This window comes from Heterobasidion irregulare (assembly GCF_000320585.1).
Source record: "Heterobasidion irregulare TC 32-1 unplaced genomic scaffold scaffold_09, whole genome shotgun sequence".
Taxonomy (NCBI): Eukaryota; Fungi; Basidiomycota; class Agaricomycetes; order Russulales; family Bondarzewiaceae; genus Heterobasidion; species Heterobasidion irregulare.
This window is the reverse complement of record NW_009258205.1, coordinates 1625555-1645000: the sequence shown is the minus strand read 5'-3', so window position 1 is coordinate 1645000 and position 19446 is coordinate 1625555. Positions and strand designations below refer to the sequence as shown.

The window sequence follows — 19446 nt, the reverse complement described above, 5'->3', positions numbered from 1 at the left end:
AAAGACACATAGGACCTTTTTCCCAACTATACCTTGCATTCCTGATCCACTGCTAGTTAGTCCGTGCTCTTGCTTGTACATATTTATAGCAGCTACGGTGCAGGAGGGAAGCCTTAGGCTATCCACCTCTGTCCAATCTAGGAACTGATATTCATCACATCTGGAAAACTACCCCTTTGTATTGAGCTCTAATTAGTTCTATTTATTCATAATCAAGAACGATTAGGATTAGACATTTTTAGCTTACCCCCCCTTTAAACCTGTTCTAATTAGACATAATTTTCCTAAATCAGGAATTATTAGGATTCATTATAACTTGAAATTTCGGAAAAATCATAATAAATTAAGCATCACAGTTCTCATAGCCTTCTTATAGAGTCATGTCTATTAAAGCACTAGTTCAATACCTAAACACAGAATATACCTTATAACAAACTTGCCTTTTGCCAGAGTGGAACCAACAACCTCATGTATGCAAGCACCCAGGACAGATGCTCTAAGCCACTAAGCTAGAAGGTCTAATATATAAACTTGGTAATCTAAATAAGTAGACATAATATAGGCAACCTCAACATCTCTGATTTTATCTAACATTTATCTTTCCTCTATCTTATAAATAAATGGGTCAATAAATACCTAAAAAGTCAGGTCTTTCAGGATTTAGTTTAAACACCAGCTAAGAAGATAATAAACCAATGGAAAATCAATAATACACTTTATATAGGATAAAAATAAATTATGGCACTTATACAATCTGGACTGAAAATGTGTAAAACTATGATTGAGTGTAATATTCAATGGGACTCTAATAGTATAGACAATGCTACCTGAATTTGCAAATTTAATCAAAAACATGATTATGAATAATCAAGATCCAATAAGGGAGAGGGGCTTTCCAAATAGCTGCTAGTGAGATAGAGGATGGGGACAAGAGTATATGTATGGCATGCCTATATATAAATAAGCACAAGATTGTTGGAGGTGATCTTAATATGCTTAATGCATATATTTCCTATATGGCAGGCAAATATATCATTTTGGCACCACATACCAATATGACTGTCTTTTCCACAGCCTAATAGCTAGAGGAAAACACCAAGTTTGAGCATCTTCTGTATAACAAGGCAATAAACAATATAAATAGTGCTAAAGATTGTAATATCAATAATAATGATGATTGTGTGCTGCACAAGATAGTATTAGGCACTATACTAATAGACAAGGTCTATAAGACTGCATATAGCATATTCCTAAGTCCAACCCACATGTTGTGTCCTATAATAACCAATAGCAGGCATTGGCTAACAATGACAACTTTAATGATCTTGTGTGCAAGGACAAGGTACCTAGGTCTTCATAGCCTCTTGTGGCAGCTGCCAAGCTGCCAACAAAGTGGCTGGGGGCATCAATGCACATTTTTCTCTTTTTATATCCCTTATAAAAGTAGCTGGAAAGTCAGCAAAAGAGCTACAAGATAATGGTATAGGCATATATAAAGGAGAGTAATATGCTGAAATAGTATAGAATGTGCCACATCTTTACCTTTTCACTGATAGAGTAGTAGTACTTACTATTTCCTACTAATAATTAAAGACTTCTTAGTATAGAATTAGTGCTAATATGATGAAATTAGAAACCAATCCAATGCTGACAATGTGTTGCTCCCAATTAGGAAATTAGACACTTTTAGATGCTATTAACACTTTTAGATACTTTTAGACACTATTAGATATAATCCAGAGCTAATACAAGGGGGTCCTTTTCCATATGCAGTCTTCCTTGATTCTCAAGCATTGGTTTGATCAGCTTCACCTCTTCATATTTATCAATCTCACCATCATCCTCTTTGGCCTTGCACACAAGATCATTGAAGTTGTCATTATTAGCCAATGCCTGCTACTAGTTATTACAGGACACAATATGCAGGTTAGGCTTAGGGATGTGCTATATGCAGCCTTGCAGACCTTGTCTATTAGTATAGTGGCTAATACTGTCTTGTGCAGCACATAATCATCACTACTATTAATATTACAATTCTCAGTGCCATCCACACTGTCCATTGCCTTGTTATACAGAAGATGCTCAAACTTGGTGTTTTCCTCTAGCTATTAGGCTGTGGAAAAGACAGTCATGTTGGTATGTAGTGCCAGAATAATATATTTGCCTGCTATGTAAGAAATATGTGCACTAAGCACATCAAGATCATCTCTAACAATCTTGTGCTTATTTATACATAGGCATGCCATATATATACCCTTGTCCCCACCCTCCATCTCACTAGTGGCCATTTGGAAAACCCCTCTTTCTTATTGGATCTTAATTATTTATAATCATGTTTTTGATCAAATTTGCAAATTCAGGTAGCATTGTCTATACTAGTAGAGTCCCATTGAATATGATATTCAATCATAGTTTTACAGATTCCAAATCCAAATTGTGTAAGTGCCATAATTTGTTTTTACCTTATATAAAGTGTATTATTGATTTTCCATTGGTTTATTATCTTCTTAGCTGGTGTTTAAACTAAATCCTGAAAGACCTGACTTTTTGGGTATTTATTGACCTATTTATCTATAAGATAGAGAAAAGATAAATGTTGAATAAAATCAGAGATGTTAAGGTTGCCTATATTATGTCTACTTATTTAGATTACCAAGTTCATATTTTAGACCTTGTGGCTTAGTGGCTGGAGCATCTGTCCTGGGTACTTGTATACATGAGGTTGTTGGTTCCACTCTGGCAAAAGGCAAGTTTGTTATAAGGTATATTCTGTGTTTAGGTATTGAACTAGTGTTCTAATAGACATGACTCTATAAGAAGGCTATGAGAACTGTGATGCTTGATTTATTATGATTTTTCCGAAATTTCAAGTTATAATGAATCCTAATAATTCCTAATTTAGGAAAATTATGTCTAATTAGAACAGGTTTAGAGGGGGGGCAAGCTAAAAATGTCTAATCCTAATCTTTCATAATTTAGTGTAGTAGAGCATGAATTATAGCTAATTAAAGCTTAATACAAGAGGGTGGTTTTCCAAATGAGGCAGATGTTGTATAGCCTTTTGTAGTGTTCTAATAGATGCTGAGATATTACCTTCTAGCCCATATTTCTACAACTTTATAAGAAGGCTATGAGAACTGTGATGCTTGATTTATTATGATTTTCCGAAATTTCAAGTTATAATCAATCCTAATGATTCCTAATTTAGGAAAATTATGTCTAATTAGAACACGTTTAGAGGGGGGTAAGCTAAAAATGTCTAATCCTAATCCTTTAAAATTTAGTATAGTAAAGCATCAATTATAGCTAATTAAAGCTTAATAAAAGGGGGTGGTTTTCTAAATGTTCGCTCTACGCTCTTACTATAATGTGAAGAAAAACGCCATGAGACAGATCAATATGCAGGTAAAATATGGCTGCATCAGGTCCTAGGTGGGCCCTGAAGGGCTGTGATTATACTTACTATATGGAATGCTTGAACTTTCATTTGCATTTGTTTGGCACTCTATTAGCATTGATGACCAAACTTGCTAGGCTCAAAAGGCTAAGACTCCTGAAAATAAGGGGGTAGGCCTGAGTCATATTTTTGGTAAATCCTGAAAAAAGCTCAGACAAGTGAGCCAAATTTCACTCAAAATTTTGGATTCACCTCTGGTTTTTGGGTCAATATTCATAATTTTGCTAGACAGAGGCATCAGGCATCCCGGATGTCCAAAATGTTTGGATTGCTGGGATCAGGCCTCAAAAAAGCCAATTTTTTGTTGGACAACATAGATCAGGCCTTTAAAGACACAATTTTGTTAGAGTCTATATTAGAATATCATTTTTGAACTGATGGTATATAAGAAAGCATATGTGAGAGTATCTATGAGCTCAGTGATTGATAGTTGATGATGAGGGAGAATTTTTGTATAATCCAGAGGAATATCAAGTTGAGGATCCAGTGCCATGTCAGAGCTAGTGTTGGATATGTTGAGGATAATTTTGGTCATTGTATTGAGCAAATGAAATGATACCAGACCGGTGCCAGATAATACTAATATTAACATAGTAACACTAAGCTGACAAATAAGTCTATAGTGGCCTCTGACTAGTATGAGATTGTAAACTAAAAACAGAGAAGATATCTCAGATGAACAGCTTTAGAAAGATAGTTGAACATGAAGAAAGATGAAGTAGAGATGAGCATGAGAGAAGTGCCTATTCTATGTAACAAATAGAGTTAAAGCACAGCAGGTTTTTAGCTTAAGGAGTAGAAGGCCAGTCAGGTCTAGGAAGTCCCAAAAATGCTTATATGAGGAATGGAAATGGATAAATATGCAGGTGATGGAAGTGATGTGCCCAGAGAAGCTTGTGTATGCATGTATGTATGTATGTATATATGTATGTATGTATGTATGTATGTATATATGTATGATGCAAGACATAAATAGATGGGCACAGCGATGGAGTAATGGTTCATGGTAGGTAGAGCAAGGTGAACGGGAGAACAAGAGCAGTCATTTGCAGATCATCTTGTACGTAGAGTACCCATTGATGATGGCAAAGGCCACCAGGCAGCTGATAATGGAGACAAACCAAGCATTTGACTGTAGTGAAGGTTAGTGCTGCATGCACATATGCACGCAGATTCAAGGCTCACCTCAATGCCCTAGCCTGGAACGTGGACGTTCATCCCCCACAGGCCTGCAGATCGACAGTATGTTCAGGGTGCGACGACTTGATGAGAGTGAGAGTGAGAGTGAGAGTGGGATGCACCGGTGACGAGGTTCGTGGGGATGAGGACAGTGCCGAGGGCAGTGAGCTTGGAGAGCACGCCGTTGATCTGGTTGCTTATGTCAGTGATCTCAATTGGAATCTGCGCAAGGTAGTTTGAGTGCGAGCGTGAGAGGATCTTCTCATCATGGCTCAGGCACTGGGGTTATTGTGATCAGGTGGTCCTGGATGTCAGAGAGGTAGAGGCCCTGCAAGCATGTGCATCAGTGGGGGGAGGGGTAAGGGTGCAAGAATGGTGGCGGGAGGGAGGATGCATGATGGGCATGATCTTACAGTTCTCGTTGCACTGCTTTGCAAGCCCCTTGATGACATCATCCTTGTTGCCCATGAGGCGCAGGAGCCACTCAGGAGCCCCATGACCTTCTTGCGACACATCCCAATGCGATGCTCTGGATGAGTGGCCCGAATGCGTCAGTGATGTCGTTGATGAGCGCGTACGAGATCTAGTCAGAGGTGACGCTAATGTAGTCCTTCAGCTGCTTGATACACCAGTGAATGTTTTGTGGGTGTGACATGGCTCTGAAGATATATGAGACTGGATGGAGAGAGAGGCTCTCTGGACTCATGATTGATCCTATATGGAGCCATTAGTTTAAGGGTTTTCAGCCAAAACAGGGCTCAGGCTCAGAGCCAGTATGAGCGGGCTGTTGAACAACTGTTGTGCCAAGCTGGGGGCGAGTGAATAGGATGCCGACTGAGACTGCAAGTGTGACCAGGTTGCATTGTGTTCGAAGGAGATTATGGAAGGGGGGCGGCGGAGTTTGGTGATGGCATTCGCAATATGTTTGTGCTTTCCAAATACAAGAATGCCGGTTTCTGTCTTGAGGAGATCAACGTCCAATTTAAGCAATACATTGCCCAAGATCTCTTGTTCTATACAGTAATCGACATCAGACCATTAGTACAATCACATCCATAAACCGTACAAGCTACGCACCAATGAACTTCTCACAGACACCCTCGTCGAACCCCTTCGACCTTAACCAGTCAACGATGTCGTCCGTGCTCAATCCGAGGGATGAACAGATGATGTTCTCCCAGATACAGGGGACAATGCCATTTCAGATGGTTAAGGCTGTCAAACCTAAAAATCAGGAAGCCTGGATTCAGCACAGCAAACATGGTCTCTTACCGGATTGCTATGGCATCCTGTTGATGATGTAGCAGGAGATGGCAGAATGCCATTGAAATCGTGGAAAATGGGAGCACCAGTTTAGACAGGAGCAGCTAATCTCTGGGAAGGGATTTTTTCCACAGGGGCAGAGTGCTACTAAAGAAACGTGGAACTGTTACCACAGTCATCAGCTGAGAGACGAGAGCCTGGTCTGTTTGATGTTGGCAAGACAGGGCTTGGGAAGGAAGTGGACGATGGGTGCTCCAAAGTTCCCAGAGGTGTCAGAAGTCTGCACGATAATCCTCAGCGTATGAACAGAAGACGCTGTGTATGTATTTATGTACCTGCACGATAATCCTAGGATGATACGTTAGGATACAATAAGGCTACCAGAGCGCGCAGGATACTCACCTCAGCGTATGAACAGAAGACGCTGAGGTGTCACGGTAACGGTACGGTCACATAAGTAACGAAATCCGGAAAATACTGTATCGTAAGTACAGTGCTGATGGGCTAACTTCTAACAAGAGGACTGTCATCTCCGCCTGTGGTAGGGAATATAGCTTGAGTGGCAATGGGTAGCTCTGAATCCTTCTTGAGGTGGGGTGAGCAAACAACATAGTCTTCTGAAGGGACGATGAGGGTGGATGTTTTAATAGAAGCGCCACTGCCCTGTACAGGTTAGATGGGCAGGGAGAAATGTTTTGTCTTGTCCTCGTCTTCTTCCTCCAAGATATGGGGATGCTTTAACCGATGCTGAGTAACCTCATGCTCCTCCTCCTTGTCTTTGCTCTTGTCACTGACTTCCACCTCGATCGGGAGCACTGATGATGTCGTCAGCCTCTGCATTTCAGCCTCCTCGCGCACCCTCTCCTCTTCTACCTGCTGTCTTGTCTTCTCAGCCAGTTTCTGCTGAGCGTCCTTATAGAAATTGTCCCCTTTGGCGTCTGTGTCGGTCTCGGTCTCGTTGTCAGTCGAATTGCCCTCCTGGACACTTGAGAATACGATGCTGCAAGTGCCATAACAGTTGTCATGCCCAAGCTGCTCGATGGCCTTCTGCACATCCATCATTGTGGCACGCATGATCTCGCTGTCTTCTCTCGAGCCTTTCATGGAAGTGGTGCCATCAAGGTCCCTGAGCTGTTGACGGAGGTGGGCTTGGGCTCTTCTTGGAGAGGTTGAGGTGAACTCACCTTGGGGCTTGAACGGCTAGTGTCAAATACGTCTAATGACAGTGATAAAGGGGCCGGAGTTTCTGATGGTGGTGCAGGCTGCGTGTAACTCTTTGGAAAGAGGCTGACTTTGCCAGAAAGATTGCGACCCTGTTTTGCGAAGGGGTTCAAGTGAGACAACCACATCCTAGATGGCGCAACAAGCATGATAATGCCGGGGCTTAGTGTTACAACTGCTCGTCGGTAACCCCAAGAGTAGGAGGTTCTTCCCTAGGTCACTCGTGGAGGATGTGTGGAACGATGGTCTCGACTGTACGTGTAGCACAGGAGCCAGAGGTGTATTGCGATATAGCAATGAAGTCTGCAGTAGGATAACTGCAGTAGAACGAAGGTTCCCGTATATGAAGATACGGGGGAACGAAGAGAATAGACTGAAGATCGTCAGCCTATTCTATGGGCCTTTTATACTACTTTGGGAAGTAGGGCGTGAGAATACCGAATATGTATCCGTAGGTATTCTCTAAGTCGTCTCTCTCAATAACGACTACTCTTGTGCTTCTCCGTTGGTCTCCTTCCGGCCAGGAGAGACTAGGAGGTTCATGCCCTGCGTGTGAGTAATTTATAAGGCGGCGTTCCATGCCCGCTAATACAAGGCCCGTGATACTCGACCAATGATTGATGATCCATTGGGAGTGGATGACCAAGGTTGATATCTGTACCTTGGTGTACGCCTCAGCTCGTGAGGCCGCGTGATATTTGTGATGATCGTATTGGAATAGACCGCCGTGTAGGCCCGATAGAACGTGATCATAACAATACCCCCTTTCTACGTCCTATTCGCCTGGTAGGACCACGCCTTGCGCGTCATCGCCGCTCCATATACGATTTGCTTTCTTGATCCAATGATGGTCGCCGGATGCGACTTCCGGGACATGACTTCGTTTTCTGGGAGGAAGACCGACTTACATCGTTTGATCCTCTAGGAGTTTTCCATCTCCGTTGAGCTGTTTGTTTGTCGAGGCACGAGGTTTGTCGAGGCACGAGGGTACCAAACCTCCGCTCTGTAGGGTGTTCTTCCTTCACCCGTGGGATTGATTTTGCCGCGGGTAAACCGCATCGCGGTCTTACTTCCAGCCCGCTTCTGGAATAGCATCAAGAAAGGCGTATGAATGCGAGTGGTGTGTGGATGTGTAGAAATTCGAGCGTGTGGGTTCTAGTTCGTGTCATCAGGTTCTTCTTCTTCCTTCTCCGAGGGCCAAACCTCAGTGTTTCCAGGATAGTCGTCTATCCTCATGATTTGTTGTTCCTCTTGACGACAGTGGATGGCGCCCATGGACAAGTAGGTTGATCGCTTTACGAAGGCTTAGGCCTACTTCTCCAGGCTACCAGTCATGACGCCCCAAGCAGTATCGCTCCCATACGGTGAGCTCATCTCCGGTGAGGTTGCAGCCAAATCCCAAGCAGTATTGTCCCCATACGGTGGACTCATCTCCGGTGAGGCAGTTTACGGCGTCCAGAGTTTGTTTTTCACAAACGTGGGCCTATGGTGGGGAATACCACGTGTAGTGTTGGGTTCGAGGCAAGGATGTGAAGAGAATTAGACTTGAAGGGTGCAGCGAGGAACAAGGAGGAGTCTGACTCCTTTCCCAAGTCTGTCCGTTCGCTTGCACGAGTAGACATCAAGACCACAGCTGATATATTAGTCGGGGTGCGAGATATATCCACGACTGGCAGTTTAAACGTCATGCGGGACGGTCCGTAGTTTATCGTCGTTTCGGACGATCCGTAGTTTAACGTCTTTGCGGACGTCCTTCATCATCAACATGGAATGTCTGTGGGAAAAAGATGTTTCTGCACGCCGGAATTTCCATCGGTTGTGTGCATAGGGCCCTAGACCAGACTTTATCCTGCAGATTTCCACTGAGGCATGATGGGAACGGTTTATGCTATATCAAACCGGATAACTTATACGTCTCAATATTAGGAGACCGCTCAGTTTAATGCCGTGAGGTAGGCATCCTCGCAGTTTAATGCCGTGCGATAGGCATCCTCGCAGTTTAACGCCGTGCGATAGGCGGGCTATCGTCTGACTATGTCCCTCGAGTCACGATAGGTTTTTCCTCCGAGGATGAGGGTAGTTTAATGTCATCTCGGACGTTGTCGACACATTCTCGTCAAGAATGATGTCGACCGATGATCCCTGTACCAAGAGGGACGAGTAGTTTAACGTCATTGCGGACGATTCAGCACCAGAGTGATGAATCACAACTCCTATGCGGTAAGGAGCACGTAGTTTAGTGTCATTGCGGACCGATTGACACCATGGCGGTCAATCCACAACTCCTATTCGGTAAGGAGCAAATAGTTTTTCGTCGTTGCGGACGCATTGGCGGCCAGGGGATTGGACGTCAATGACAACCCCTAGGTTCAGAGGCACCTAGTTTAACGTCGTCGCGGACGCGCGGTATCCTGTCAAGATCGCCACGCACGATCCCTAGAACGAAGGGACAGTAGTTTTACATCGTTCCGGATGCCCGTAGTTTACCGTCGTTGCGGACGTCAATGCCATTGGCCTCGAACAATCCCTATGTGGAAAGGGACAATAGTTTAGCGTCATCGCGGACGTTGTTTCGCCACAAATATTGTGGAAAAACAATGCTTAGTTTAACGTCATCCCGGACGCTTTGTAGTTTATCGTCGTTGCGGACGATGGCCTAGTTTTTCGTCGTTGCGGACGATTGGCAGAATAGACTTCGGATGAGTGGCCCGCTCTTGTCGTTCTTCCGCTATGTGGGCCAGACGAGAGTCGCATGACCTAGTCCCTTCCCACTAGGTCTTCGACTCGAGGCACGTGTCCTAGTTGCCTCCTGACTAGGTCTTGGAGCGGAATTTCTTGTACTTCGACTCCAGGACTAGACTGAGCGCTCCATGAAGAGATGCTTGCTCTTCCATGTCCCCAGACCCCTCGCTTGGATTTGAACCAAGACGACCCGATATTCTTTTACTGAAAAGCGAGTGAATATCGGAAGCGCTTCGACCTTTTATAGGCAGGGTTCTGTGACGCGAGTCCTTCCGCGCTTCGCCAGAATGCAACCACGCTCCTTTGGTCAATGGTAGTTTAACGTCATCTCGGACGAGGGTAGTTTTCCGTCGTTTCGGACGAAGACTAGTTTAACGTCATTGCGGACCCTAGTAGTTTATAGTCATTGCGGACCAAGCCTTTGGTAGTTTTACATCGTTCCGGATGTAATTTGTGGCCTCGCATCATTAGGAAGACTTGTGAGGTAGAGGCGGCCCGCTCTCTACATCATCTCATGCGCCAGCTGTAGGATCCCCTAATGCAGAAACGATCCTGTAAAACGGGAGATCCAAAGTGGGACGTCCCAAAACACCAGTCAGACCTTGACTGTGAGGGTTCACGATACAAGTTATGCATCATAATTTCTTGACTCGGACTTGCAACCGGTTATGTATGGGCACTTCGCTGTACCAAGGCGAAGGGCCTGCTTGTCGACACCTACGAGTAGAGTATATGTCATGTAGAGGGTTCCCTAATGCGGAAAAAACCCTGTAAAACTGAGGATCCAAATGGGACGCTCGATGCATCTGTCAGATTAACTCCTTGACAGCGAGGAGGTGAAAGGATTCCGCCGTAGGTCGTACGTGGAATTATGCCCGCTGTTGTCCTTGATTCGTACCATCATTTGAACCTAGGACTAAAAATGGTCAGGTACTTCCCCTGCCTTCTTATCTTTTCACAGTTTTAAGACATGCAGGTCCGATAGTTTAGACGTCATTCCGGACACGGGGTAGTTTAACGTCTCTTTCGGACGAGGTCGTACAGTTTAACGTCTTGAGGGACGATCCTAGTTTTACGTCGTTGCGGACGATCGATAGTTTAAGGTCATTTCGGACCCTACTTTGTCAGGGGAAGGAGTTCCTCAACTTCCTTACCCCCTTTTTTTCTCCCTATGCCCTGTTATTAGTCCGTTTAATAATCAAAAGGTCCTTGATAATCCCCGCCCCCTTCGTCAGGTCGGTAGTAGGGGTCCGCCTCGTCGTAATTTCCTGGATCGTCTAAAGCATCCCATGCGTCGAGCTCGGATCTAGTCCAAGAGCTATTTCTTCGAGCCTCCGAATCAGTGCGGCGAGTTCTGCGGCTACTTCGGTTATCCTCTCTTTCGTTCGTACGAAATCGAGCACTAGGAGGAGGCGATCTAGGCTGGTGTCGAACACTCCGGCCAGCAGTTGTTCCGCGTCCGAGGGTTGCCTGGCTTCCCCGGCTCCGCCTTCCCTCATTTCTTCGATAGACGGGCGGTTCCTCCTCGTCGGTATTTCCTTGGGATAGGGGAAAACCTCGTATCCGGTGAGAGGGGGGAGTCGCGGTATGGCTATGCGCTGTAGGAACCTCTCGTTGTCTCGATGGAGGGCGCTCCACGACCGTACGCGGAACCCTCCTTGGATTTGGTACAGGCGTGGGATGTTCTCCGGGACGTGGTACGTTCCAAGTGACAACTCGGAAAGGGTCGGTTCTGCTTGGCTGGACGTTTCCCAGTTCTCCTCCGAAGAGGAGAGCTGGAAGGAGCTCTCGGTTGACGTATTGGGAGAACTCGTCAGGGTGGATGAGGAGGGCTCGGGGTCGCCCGTCATTGTGGGCGTACCAGGAGGCTGTGTCCGGGTCGGTTTGGAGGGCGAGCGCCCTGATCTGGAGACTGGCACTAGCCAGTCGTCGAGGTACGTCGCTATGTTCATTCCCGGGTTGTCCTGCCGAGAAGTTAGCGAGTCTTTGGAGGGCCATGGCTGTGGCCATTTGTATTACCGCGGAGATGGTGTTCCGCTGGAGGAGCGCGTCCGCGTGTCGCTCCAGTTCTCCGGCGTGAGGATCTGTACGAGGGGTAGGTCCTCCCATGGAGCTGGGAATCGGTCCACTAGTTGGTACTGGCGGAGGTGCAGTTTCTGATAGAACTGGTATTGGTTCAGCTTCTCCATGGCTTGGGAGTTGAGCTGCCGTTCTTGCTCGAAATCCCGAGGGACCTGCAACTCCACTATTTGGCGTGCCTTCACTAGGAGGTGGAACTCCCACTGGTAATTGGCCAAGGCTCGACTGGTTTCGGTCATCAGGGTTTTCATGCCGTGGTGCATCTCGTGAGGCCCTCTCCGGTGAGGGTCTTCGGGTTCTTTCCCTTTCTTTGAACTTGGCATAGTCTTCGGCGTCGTCGTCGGAGAAGTTGTTGAGTTGAGGGGTGAGGAGGTCGCCGGTAGGTCCTGGTTGTTGAGGACTTGTTCCTCTATCAATTCGTCCAGCATCTGGTCGGTGAGGACTTGTTCCTCTTTCCACTCGTTCGACATCTGGATTGGCGACCATAAGGACGACATCGGGGGAGGAGTTTCTGGATGGAGACGAAGCATCGTGGTCGTCGTGGAGGAGCATTCGAATGGGGGATGTGTTTGAGAGGGGAAGAGGGTGAGAAGATGTTTTGGTTGGAGTCCTCTCGTTGCTCCTTTTATACTCTTTTCGTTCCTCCTCTCAGGCTGTTCCCGGACGAGGTTTGTCAGGGTATTGGTCATGGAAATCTTTCATGGCTTCTTCCGCCGTTCCTTTTAGGAGAGCGTAGGGCTCCCAGGTGTTGTCTGCTTCGGGATATCCCATCCATTTGACCAAGTATTTGGTTCCCCGTCCTTGCCGTTTTGAGTCCACGATCATTTCTACTTCGTAGTGTTCTTCATCGTTTAATACTTCCGGTATTGGTCGCGCGAAATTTTCTCCGTGGGCTTCGGTTTCTCTATATTTAGTGAGCACTGCGGCGTGGAATACCGGGTGGATCTTCCACTGCGGAGGAATTTGGAGTTTGTACGCCAGGGTTCCCACTTTTCCCAGTATCTTGAAAGGGCCATATCGCCTAGGGGCGAGTTTGAACTTAGGATGGGTCGTCCGAATATGGGTTCCTTCTAGCCATACTTGGTCTCCTTCTTCCCATTGGGGAAGTTTCCTGTGAAGATCCCGGTCTTTGGCGTAGTTGCTGGCTATTTGTAAGCTAGCAGCTGCTTCTTCCTGAACTTCTATGATCGTCTTAATGCGTTCAGCTACCGCAGGTACCTTTGTCTCCAGTGCCGTGTCAGCTGAATAGGGAGGATTGAAGCCGTATAGCACTTCGAAAGGGGATTTTCCGGTGGCCGAGTGCTTCCGTGTGTTATGCGAGAATTCGGCAAACGGCAGAAGGTCTACCCAATTGTCTTGATGGTAGTTGCAGAACGTTCTCAGGAACTGTTCGATCTCCTGGTTTACCCGTTCCGTTTCTCCATCTGTTTGGGGATGATAAGCCGTGCTGAGAGCGGCGGTGATTCCTAGCCGTGTCCAGAGTTCTTGGGTAAACTTGGCCGCAAATTGAGGGCCCCGATCGGACACTATTTTGGTCGGCAGCCCGTGTCGATTGAAAACGTTATTTTGGAAAAGCACGGTTGTTTCTTCTGCCGTAATCGTTTTCTTGCATGGGGTGATGACTATGCCTTTTGACAGACCTTGATCCACTACCACGTTAATTGAGTCGAAACCTTTGCTTTCGGGTAGGTCCATGACGAAATCCGTCGAGATGAATCGCCAAGGAGCGTTGGTGGTTTCCAGAGGGTGGATAGGTGGGTGTGTCTTGTGTGTCAAATTCTTCGTAGATTGGCATATGGCGCATCCATCCACATATTCGTGGATGAATTTAGTCATGTTTTGCCACCAGTAGTGTCGTTGCACCATTTCCAGTGTTTTTGCTCTACCCGGGTGTCCTACCGCGGGTGCATCATGATGTGTTTTGACGATGAGTCTTCGGATGACGTCGTCTTTGGGGACGCATATGTGGCCGTTGCGTCTGGTGATTCCGTCTTCGTATGTCCAATGTCCCAATAATCCTCTCATCCCTTGTGGTCCTACTCGTAAGAGCTTTGCGAGGGCTACCCTCGTTAAGGCATCATGTTCCGATTTCGAGTGTCGGATGAGGGAAATGAGGTTTGAGGAGGCGATTTCCGTGGACTTTATATGCCGTGTCGGGGGTGGTTCTACCAATGTTTCGTCGGATTTGTTGAAAAGCTTGGCCGGGAGTAAAATTTGAGATTTGTTGTCAGATTCTACCCCCTCACTTAGATCTGGACGCCTGGACAGAGCATCGGAGTGATTTGTTGATCCTGCTTTATAGCTGAGTGTAAAGTCGAATCTGCTCAAATAAAGACTCCAACGGGCGTGTCGTCGTGATAGGTCTCGCGCCGTTTGGAAATGTTCCAGGTTTTTATGATCTGTCCAAATCTCGAAGGGGTGTCGCGCGCCTTCGAGGTAGTGATTCCAGTGTTCCAATGCTTTTATTATGGCCAAGAGTTCCCGGTCGTGAACGTCGTAATTCCGCTCTGCTGGTGAAAACGATCCAGAGAGGAAAGCGACTGGGTGCCAGTCGCCATCTTTTCCTTCTTGTAGAAGGGTAGCTCCATAGGCGATTAGTGATGCGTCCGTTACTAATCGATATGGGTGCATGGGATCTGGATAGTTCAAGACGGGTTTACTGATAAAAGCTTTCTTTAACCGTTCGAAAGCTTCTTGGCATTTTGTAGTCCAGTTCCATTTCTCGTCCTTTTTGGTGAGGTCATGTAGGGGGCGCGCGATGAGTGAGAACTTGTCAATAAAGCGCCTGTAAAAATTCCCTAGACCCAGGAAGGATCGAATGTCGCGGACTGTGCGTGGGATAGGCCAATCTTTTATCGCATCCACCTTTGAGTCCTCCATGGCGACATGGTCTTTTGAAATTGTATATCCCAGATATTGGAGTTTTTCCTTGTAAAACTCACATTTTTCGGGTTTCAAATATAGATCGTTGTCGCGTAGGATTTGGAAAACCTGGTTTAGGATTTTGACATGTTCCGCCATGGTTTTGGAGAAGACGAGGATGTCGTCCATATATACGGTTATCTTCCGGGCTGTGATGAGCTCCCTGAAGATCATGTTCATCATAGCTTGGAAGGTGGCTGGTGAGTTGGTTAGGCCGAAAAACATCACCGTAGGTTCGTAAGAACCTAACGGAGTGATGAAGCTCGCCTTCCACTCATCTCCCTCTTTGATGCGTATATTGTTGTATCCCCATCGCACATCCAATTTGCTAAAAATGACGGCCCCTTTTATCACGTCCAGTAGTTCTTGGATTAGTGGGAGGGGGCACACATTCGGGATGGTGTGCGAATTCAAGTGGCGATAGTCCTGTACCGGGCGTAGTTTTCCATCCTTTTTTCCTATGAAGAAAAATGGGGCTGCTGTTTGCGAGGTGGATCGACGGATAGTTCCTCTTTCCAGATGTTCCTTGATGAATTTTCCTAATTCGTCGTGTTTTTCTGGGCTCAGGGCGTAGATTTTGGGCACTTGAGGTTTGAAGGTCGGTTTTAAGTCAATGGCATGATCCCAGTAAGTGTGTTCTGGGAGTCGCTGCGACTTTCGTTCGCTAAAAATGTCCAAAAATTCGTGATGCGCCTTGGGAACTCTTTCCTTTAGATTGGTGACGATAATTTCGTCTTCCAGGTCTTGGTCGAAGCTGGCAAATCCTGACGGTTCGGGGGCCAGTTTCCGAATAACTGGGTCCCGGGTGGCCTGTTTTCCTGAGGGTTTGTCTGGGAGATCAGGTTCTCCCTCGTTTGGTGAAAGAGATGGCTTGTCTTGAGCCTTTCGTTTCTCTTCTGCGTATTTCCTTATGTCCTTTAGGAGCCATTTCCTTTTGAGGTATGCTCGTAGTCGGACACCAAACGTTCCGCTATGGTCGCGGAGTCCTACATCTTCCGATAGTCTTCGGAGATGTTCTAGGCGCTGTTTTTCGCGCTCATTGATGCGTGGTTTGTGCCGTGGCTCCACGTTTGATAACCGCCTGCTGTATGGCGGTTCTTCCCTTGCCCTGGTGAACCCATATGGTTGCTGGCATTTCTGGGGGCACCGATCAAAGTGCACTTCACGTCGCCTCCATTCGATGGAGGGATCGTGGTATTTCAACCAATCTGTTCCCAGGATAAGGTCGTCTTTCCCTAGATTGGAGATAAACATCTGGACGCGCTCGGTATGCGTTCGTCCACGGATGTCCCGAATGGTGAGGTTCACATCCAAGGCGGATCGGATGAGGCCTGCTTTATTGATGGTGTCATCGACATTCCGGACGCGAATGGGGTTGTTGAGTGTGTAGGTGGGGAAACGATGTCTTTTGACCCAAGTTTCGTTTACTATAACCCCTTCGCATGCCGAGTCGATGGTTGCCTTTGCTCCAGCGTTTTGACTCCTGTTTGATACTTTCACGTTCAGGTGTATGGGGGTGATGATACGGTCGTTCATTGCTCCGATACGAATACAAGTGTGGGCATCAAACTCGGGTCGTCTTTGACCCCTCTCCTTTGCTGGCGAGGGAGAGGTCAGGAAAAACGCTCCGCGTGTCCCAAGATCACTTCTCTTGCTTCATCTTCCCCTAGTTCTCCGAGCACTGCTCCGATTCGAGCAGAATGACTGACGCTTCCGTCTCCCCGTCGTCCGTTAGGTAACATAGCGCGTTGCCCATGGTTCGTTCGGGGTCGTCCGGATGAGGTAGAGTGAGGACGTTCCATTGAAGGACCAGGTTGTGGTACCCGCTGGTCGTTGCGAGGGACATCCTCTGTCTCTATTCCTCGATATATTCCCACTTGGTTTCCCATAGCGGGTGCGTCGTCTTCTCCTTCCAAATCAACCGCGCGGCTTCTTCTCCCTGTCGTACCCATGCGTCTCTTCGAGTTTCCTCGAGTCGGTTGAACGCCTCTGCGTCGTGACGGGCAGTCAGTATTCCAGTGTCCTGTTTTTCCGCAATGGTAACAGGCGCTTGGAGGCTTGCCATCATATTTCCGTTTTTGGCTAAGGGCATTGCGCTTGCATGTCGCGTCAATGTCCATGTCAACGACTTGGTTGTTCATTCTACGAGGGGCGTTTGTGGAATTGTAGCGGGGAGAGATTTGGTTATGAAAACGATTCAGATAATCGCTTCGAAAGGAGGTGGAGTTGGCGAGGATGGCTTTTTGAGCTGTTCTGGCTCGAAGTCATCCATCTATTTCGCAGGCTGTATTGATCCAGTCCTGAATCGTATCCTTTGGCTGAACTTCCTTGTCGTATATTTTGTCCATGACGCGCGGGTCTAGCCCGCGTTGGAAGTAAGGGACTTGCTCTTTATCGGAGATGTCGGCATCGGCGGCGATGAGAATGAATTGGTTGGAGTATTCATCAACCGTCATTCGTCCTTGGGAGAAGGCCATAAGTGCGCTTCGCGCCTTGTCGGTCTTGCCCGTCTCTCTGAACTGTAATTTGAACTTGGCTAAAAAGTCCTTCCAGGTGCCTAGATCGGTAGGTGGGTCTGCTCCTACTGATTTGAGGAGGAAGTTCTCCGCCCAAGCTCCCGCCGTGCCGTATCTCATGCATGAGAGCACAAGGGATATTTTGTCTTGATCGGTCTTGTACCGATCGGATTCTGCTGCGAAAAGAAGGAGGCATTGGAGCATGAATTTCTGGGATTCAATGCGGTCGCCTGTGTAATTGTCTGGGAGTTTGACTTTTCCTCTTCCGGGTTGTACTGTCGCGGAAGGGGTGTTTGTAGAAGTCGAAGCTTGTCCCGACATTTCGGCAAGTGGTTCGTTTCGGGTGTTGATCGGTGTTTGGTCTGGTGAGTCGGAGTCTGATTCCGAGGTTGTTTCCTCTTGCTCCGAGTCTTCGGGGATTACCGGCGCCGGTTCCCTGTATTGTGGGGCTAGTTCCCACTGAGCTTCTGTTTCGTTCCAAATATCCTCTTCTTCTGTTCCGTCTTCAAGGGTGAAGTAATAACGCCCGTTTCGGTATGAGCAGTTATCGTAATTCGGAGGGGCAGTTCCGTTATTGTCTTCGTAGACCCAGAAATCCCCTTCGCGCCGGATAGGGCGATTGTTGTGACGGAGTTGGTTATTGATACGTCTAGTGCCGGGTGGATATTCCTGGCCTAGGTCTTGCTCCAGAGTGTGTGCAGTAACGCTTTCTCAATGGGGGTCTATATCCCCACTGAGCAAGGTTATGAGAGAGGGTGTGGCAGCAAGCTAGTGCGAGCAAGGTAGGGGTAGAAGAGTCTATTCTAGTGTTACAACTGCTCGTCGGTAACCCCAAGAGTAGGAGGTTCTTCCCTAGGTCACTCGTGGAGGATGTGTGGAACGATGGTCTCGACTGTACGTGTAGCACAGGAGCCAGAGGTGTATTGCGATATAGCAATGAAGTCTGCAGTAGGATAACTGCAGTAGAACGAAGGTTCCCGTATATGAAGATACGGGGGAACGAAGAGAATAGACTGAAGATCGTCAGCCTATTCTATGGGCCTTTTATACTACTTTGGGAAGTAGGGCGTGAGAATACCGAATATGTATCCGTAGGTATTCTCTAAGTCGTCTCTCTCAATAACGACTACTCTTGTGCTTCTCCGTTGGTCTCCTTCCGGCCAGGAGAGACTAGGAGGTTCATGCCCTGCGTGTGAGTAATTTATAAGGCGGCGTTCCATGCCCGCTAATACAAGGCCCGTGATACTCGACCAATGATTGATGATCCATTGGGAGTGGATGACCAAGGTTGATATCTGTACCTTGGTGTACGCCTCAGCTCGTGAGGCCGCGTGATATTTGTGATGATCGTATCGGAATAGACCGCCGTGTAGGCCCGATAGAACGTGATCATAACACTTAGAGCAAAGGGCTCAAAAGAGGAATACTAAGGCTGAGAGTCAAGGAGAGAGGATGAGGGCATGTATGCACCAAGAGGCAAGCATCGGGGGACTGGGATAGGGGATGATGTAAATAGTCAGACATAAACCAAACCAAATGCGAAGGCGGCGATGAATCAAACAAAAACCATCAGATTGCTCAAATAAAAGCCTCGCCAGACAGAACACTGAAAGAAGGAAGAAAATATGGAGGCTGACATCACAGAGCAACATGCCTGCCACCAGCCATCACCGTGCATATTGTCTTTCTCGACAACTTCTGTGCGTTCTCCAGCATGGAACGGTACCTTGTCCTCACATTTGGGTACAAAATTGTGCAGGGCGTCAACATATTCGACACTCAAGGTAGATTGAGCAATCAAAAGTCCAGGACCCAGGGCTTGTCCAAGCGTAGGGTTGAAAGCGAGAGCATTGGCGGTTGAGGGGATGAGTGTGCATACATGGGGCTGGTAATGGAAAGGTCAAGGGAGTTGGGGGGTAGCAGATCAAGAGAGGGGTGAGTAGACAGGTTGAGAACAGGAATACCCGTTGATACGCTAGAGGTGGCTCTAAGTGCCGAGCACAACACTAAAACAACCTCTAATGCAGGGGTGCTGGAGCTAGTATCTAATACACAAGGAATTGTTAG

The 19446-nt window shown here is 47.0% G+C and overlaps 8 protein-coding genes across 8 annotated transcripts; 1 reads left to right on the top strand and 7 right to left on the bottom strand.

Annotated features, from left to right (window-relative positions):
* Positions 1-3611: 3611 nt before the first annotated feature.
* HETIRDRAFT_411351 (uncharacterized protein) lies at positions 3612-3830 on the top strand (the record flags this gene model as incomplete). Its single annotated transcript, XM_009551973.1, has 1 exon — positions 3612-3830. A coding segment is annotated over one exon (219 nt), but the record flags the coding sequence as incomplete, so codon positions are not given.
* An 875-nt stretch (positions 3831-4705) lies between these two features.
* HETIRDRAFT_164270 (cora metal ion transporter) lies at positions 4706-5151 on the bottom strand (the record flags this gene model as incomplete). The annotated part of the gene is made up of 2 exons (XM_009551972.1): positions 4706-4915; positions 5050-5151. The coding sequence occupies 2 exons, from the start codon at positions 5149-5151 to the stop codon at positions 4706-4708; spliced, it is 312 nt and encodes a 103-aa protein (XP_009550267.1).
* Positions 5152-6348: 1197 nt separating this feature from the next.
* HETIRDRAFT_164268 (uncharacterized protein) lies at positions 6349-6510 on the bottom strand (the record flags this gene model as incomplete). The annotated part of the gene is made up of 1 exon (XM_009551971.1): positions 6349-6510. The coding sequence occupies one exon, from the start codon at positions 6508-6510 to the stop codon at positions 6349-6351; it is 162 nt and encodes a 53-aa protein (XP_009550266.1).
* A 61-nt stretch (positions 6511-6571) lies between these two features.
* On the bottom strand, positions 6572-7269 carry HETIRDRAFT_429310 (uncharacterized protein; the record flags this gene model as incomplete). The annotated part of the gene is made up of 2 exons (XM_009551970.1): positions 6572-7030; positions 7084-7269. The coding sequence occupies 2 exons, from the start codon at positions 7267-7269 to the stop codon at positions 6572-6574; spliced, it is 645 nt and encodes a 214-aa protein (XP_009550265.1).
* A 3784-nt stretch (positions 7270-11053) lies between these two features.
* Positions 11054-12493, bottom strand: HETIRDRAFT_421040 (uncharacterized protein; the record flags this gene model as incomplete). The annotated part of the gene is made up of 1 exon (XM_009551969.1): positions 11054-12493. The coding sequence occupies one exon, from the start codon at positions 12491-12493 to the stop codon at positions 11054-11056; it is 1440 nt and encodes a 479-aa protein (XP_009550264.1).
* A 3540-nt stretch (positions 12494-16033) lies between these two features.
* On the bottom strand, positions 16034-16399 carry HETIRDRAFT_56071 (uncharacterized protein; the record flags this gene model as incomplete). Its single annotated transcript, XM_009551364.1, has 1 exon — positions 16034-16399. A coding segment is annotated over one exon (366 nt), but the record flags the coding sequence as incomplete, so codon positions are not given.
* Positions 16400-16529: 130 nt separating this feature from the next.
* On the bottom strand, positions 16530-16955 carry HETIRDRAFT_107862 (uncharacterized protein; the record flags this gene model as incomplete). Its single annotated transcript, XM_009551968.1, has 2 exons — positions 16530-16689; positions 16741-16955. 2 exons carry the CDS (start codon positions 16953-16955, stop codon positions 16530-16532), a joined length of 375 nt encoding a protein of 124 aa, XP_009550263.1.
* Positions 16956-17127: 172 nt separating this feature from the next.
* On the bottom strand, positions 17128-18599 carry HETIRDRAFT_120137 (uncharacterized protein; the record flags this gene model as incomplete). The annotated part of the gene is made up of 3 exons (XM_009551967.1): positions 17128-18089; positions 18278-18336; positions 18433-18599. 3 exons carry the CDS (start codon positions 18597-18599, stop codon positions 17128-17130), a joined length of 1188 nt encoding a protein of 395 aa, XP_009550262.1.
* Positions 18600-19446: the final 847 nt, after the last annotated feature.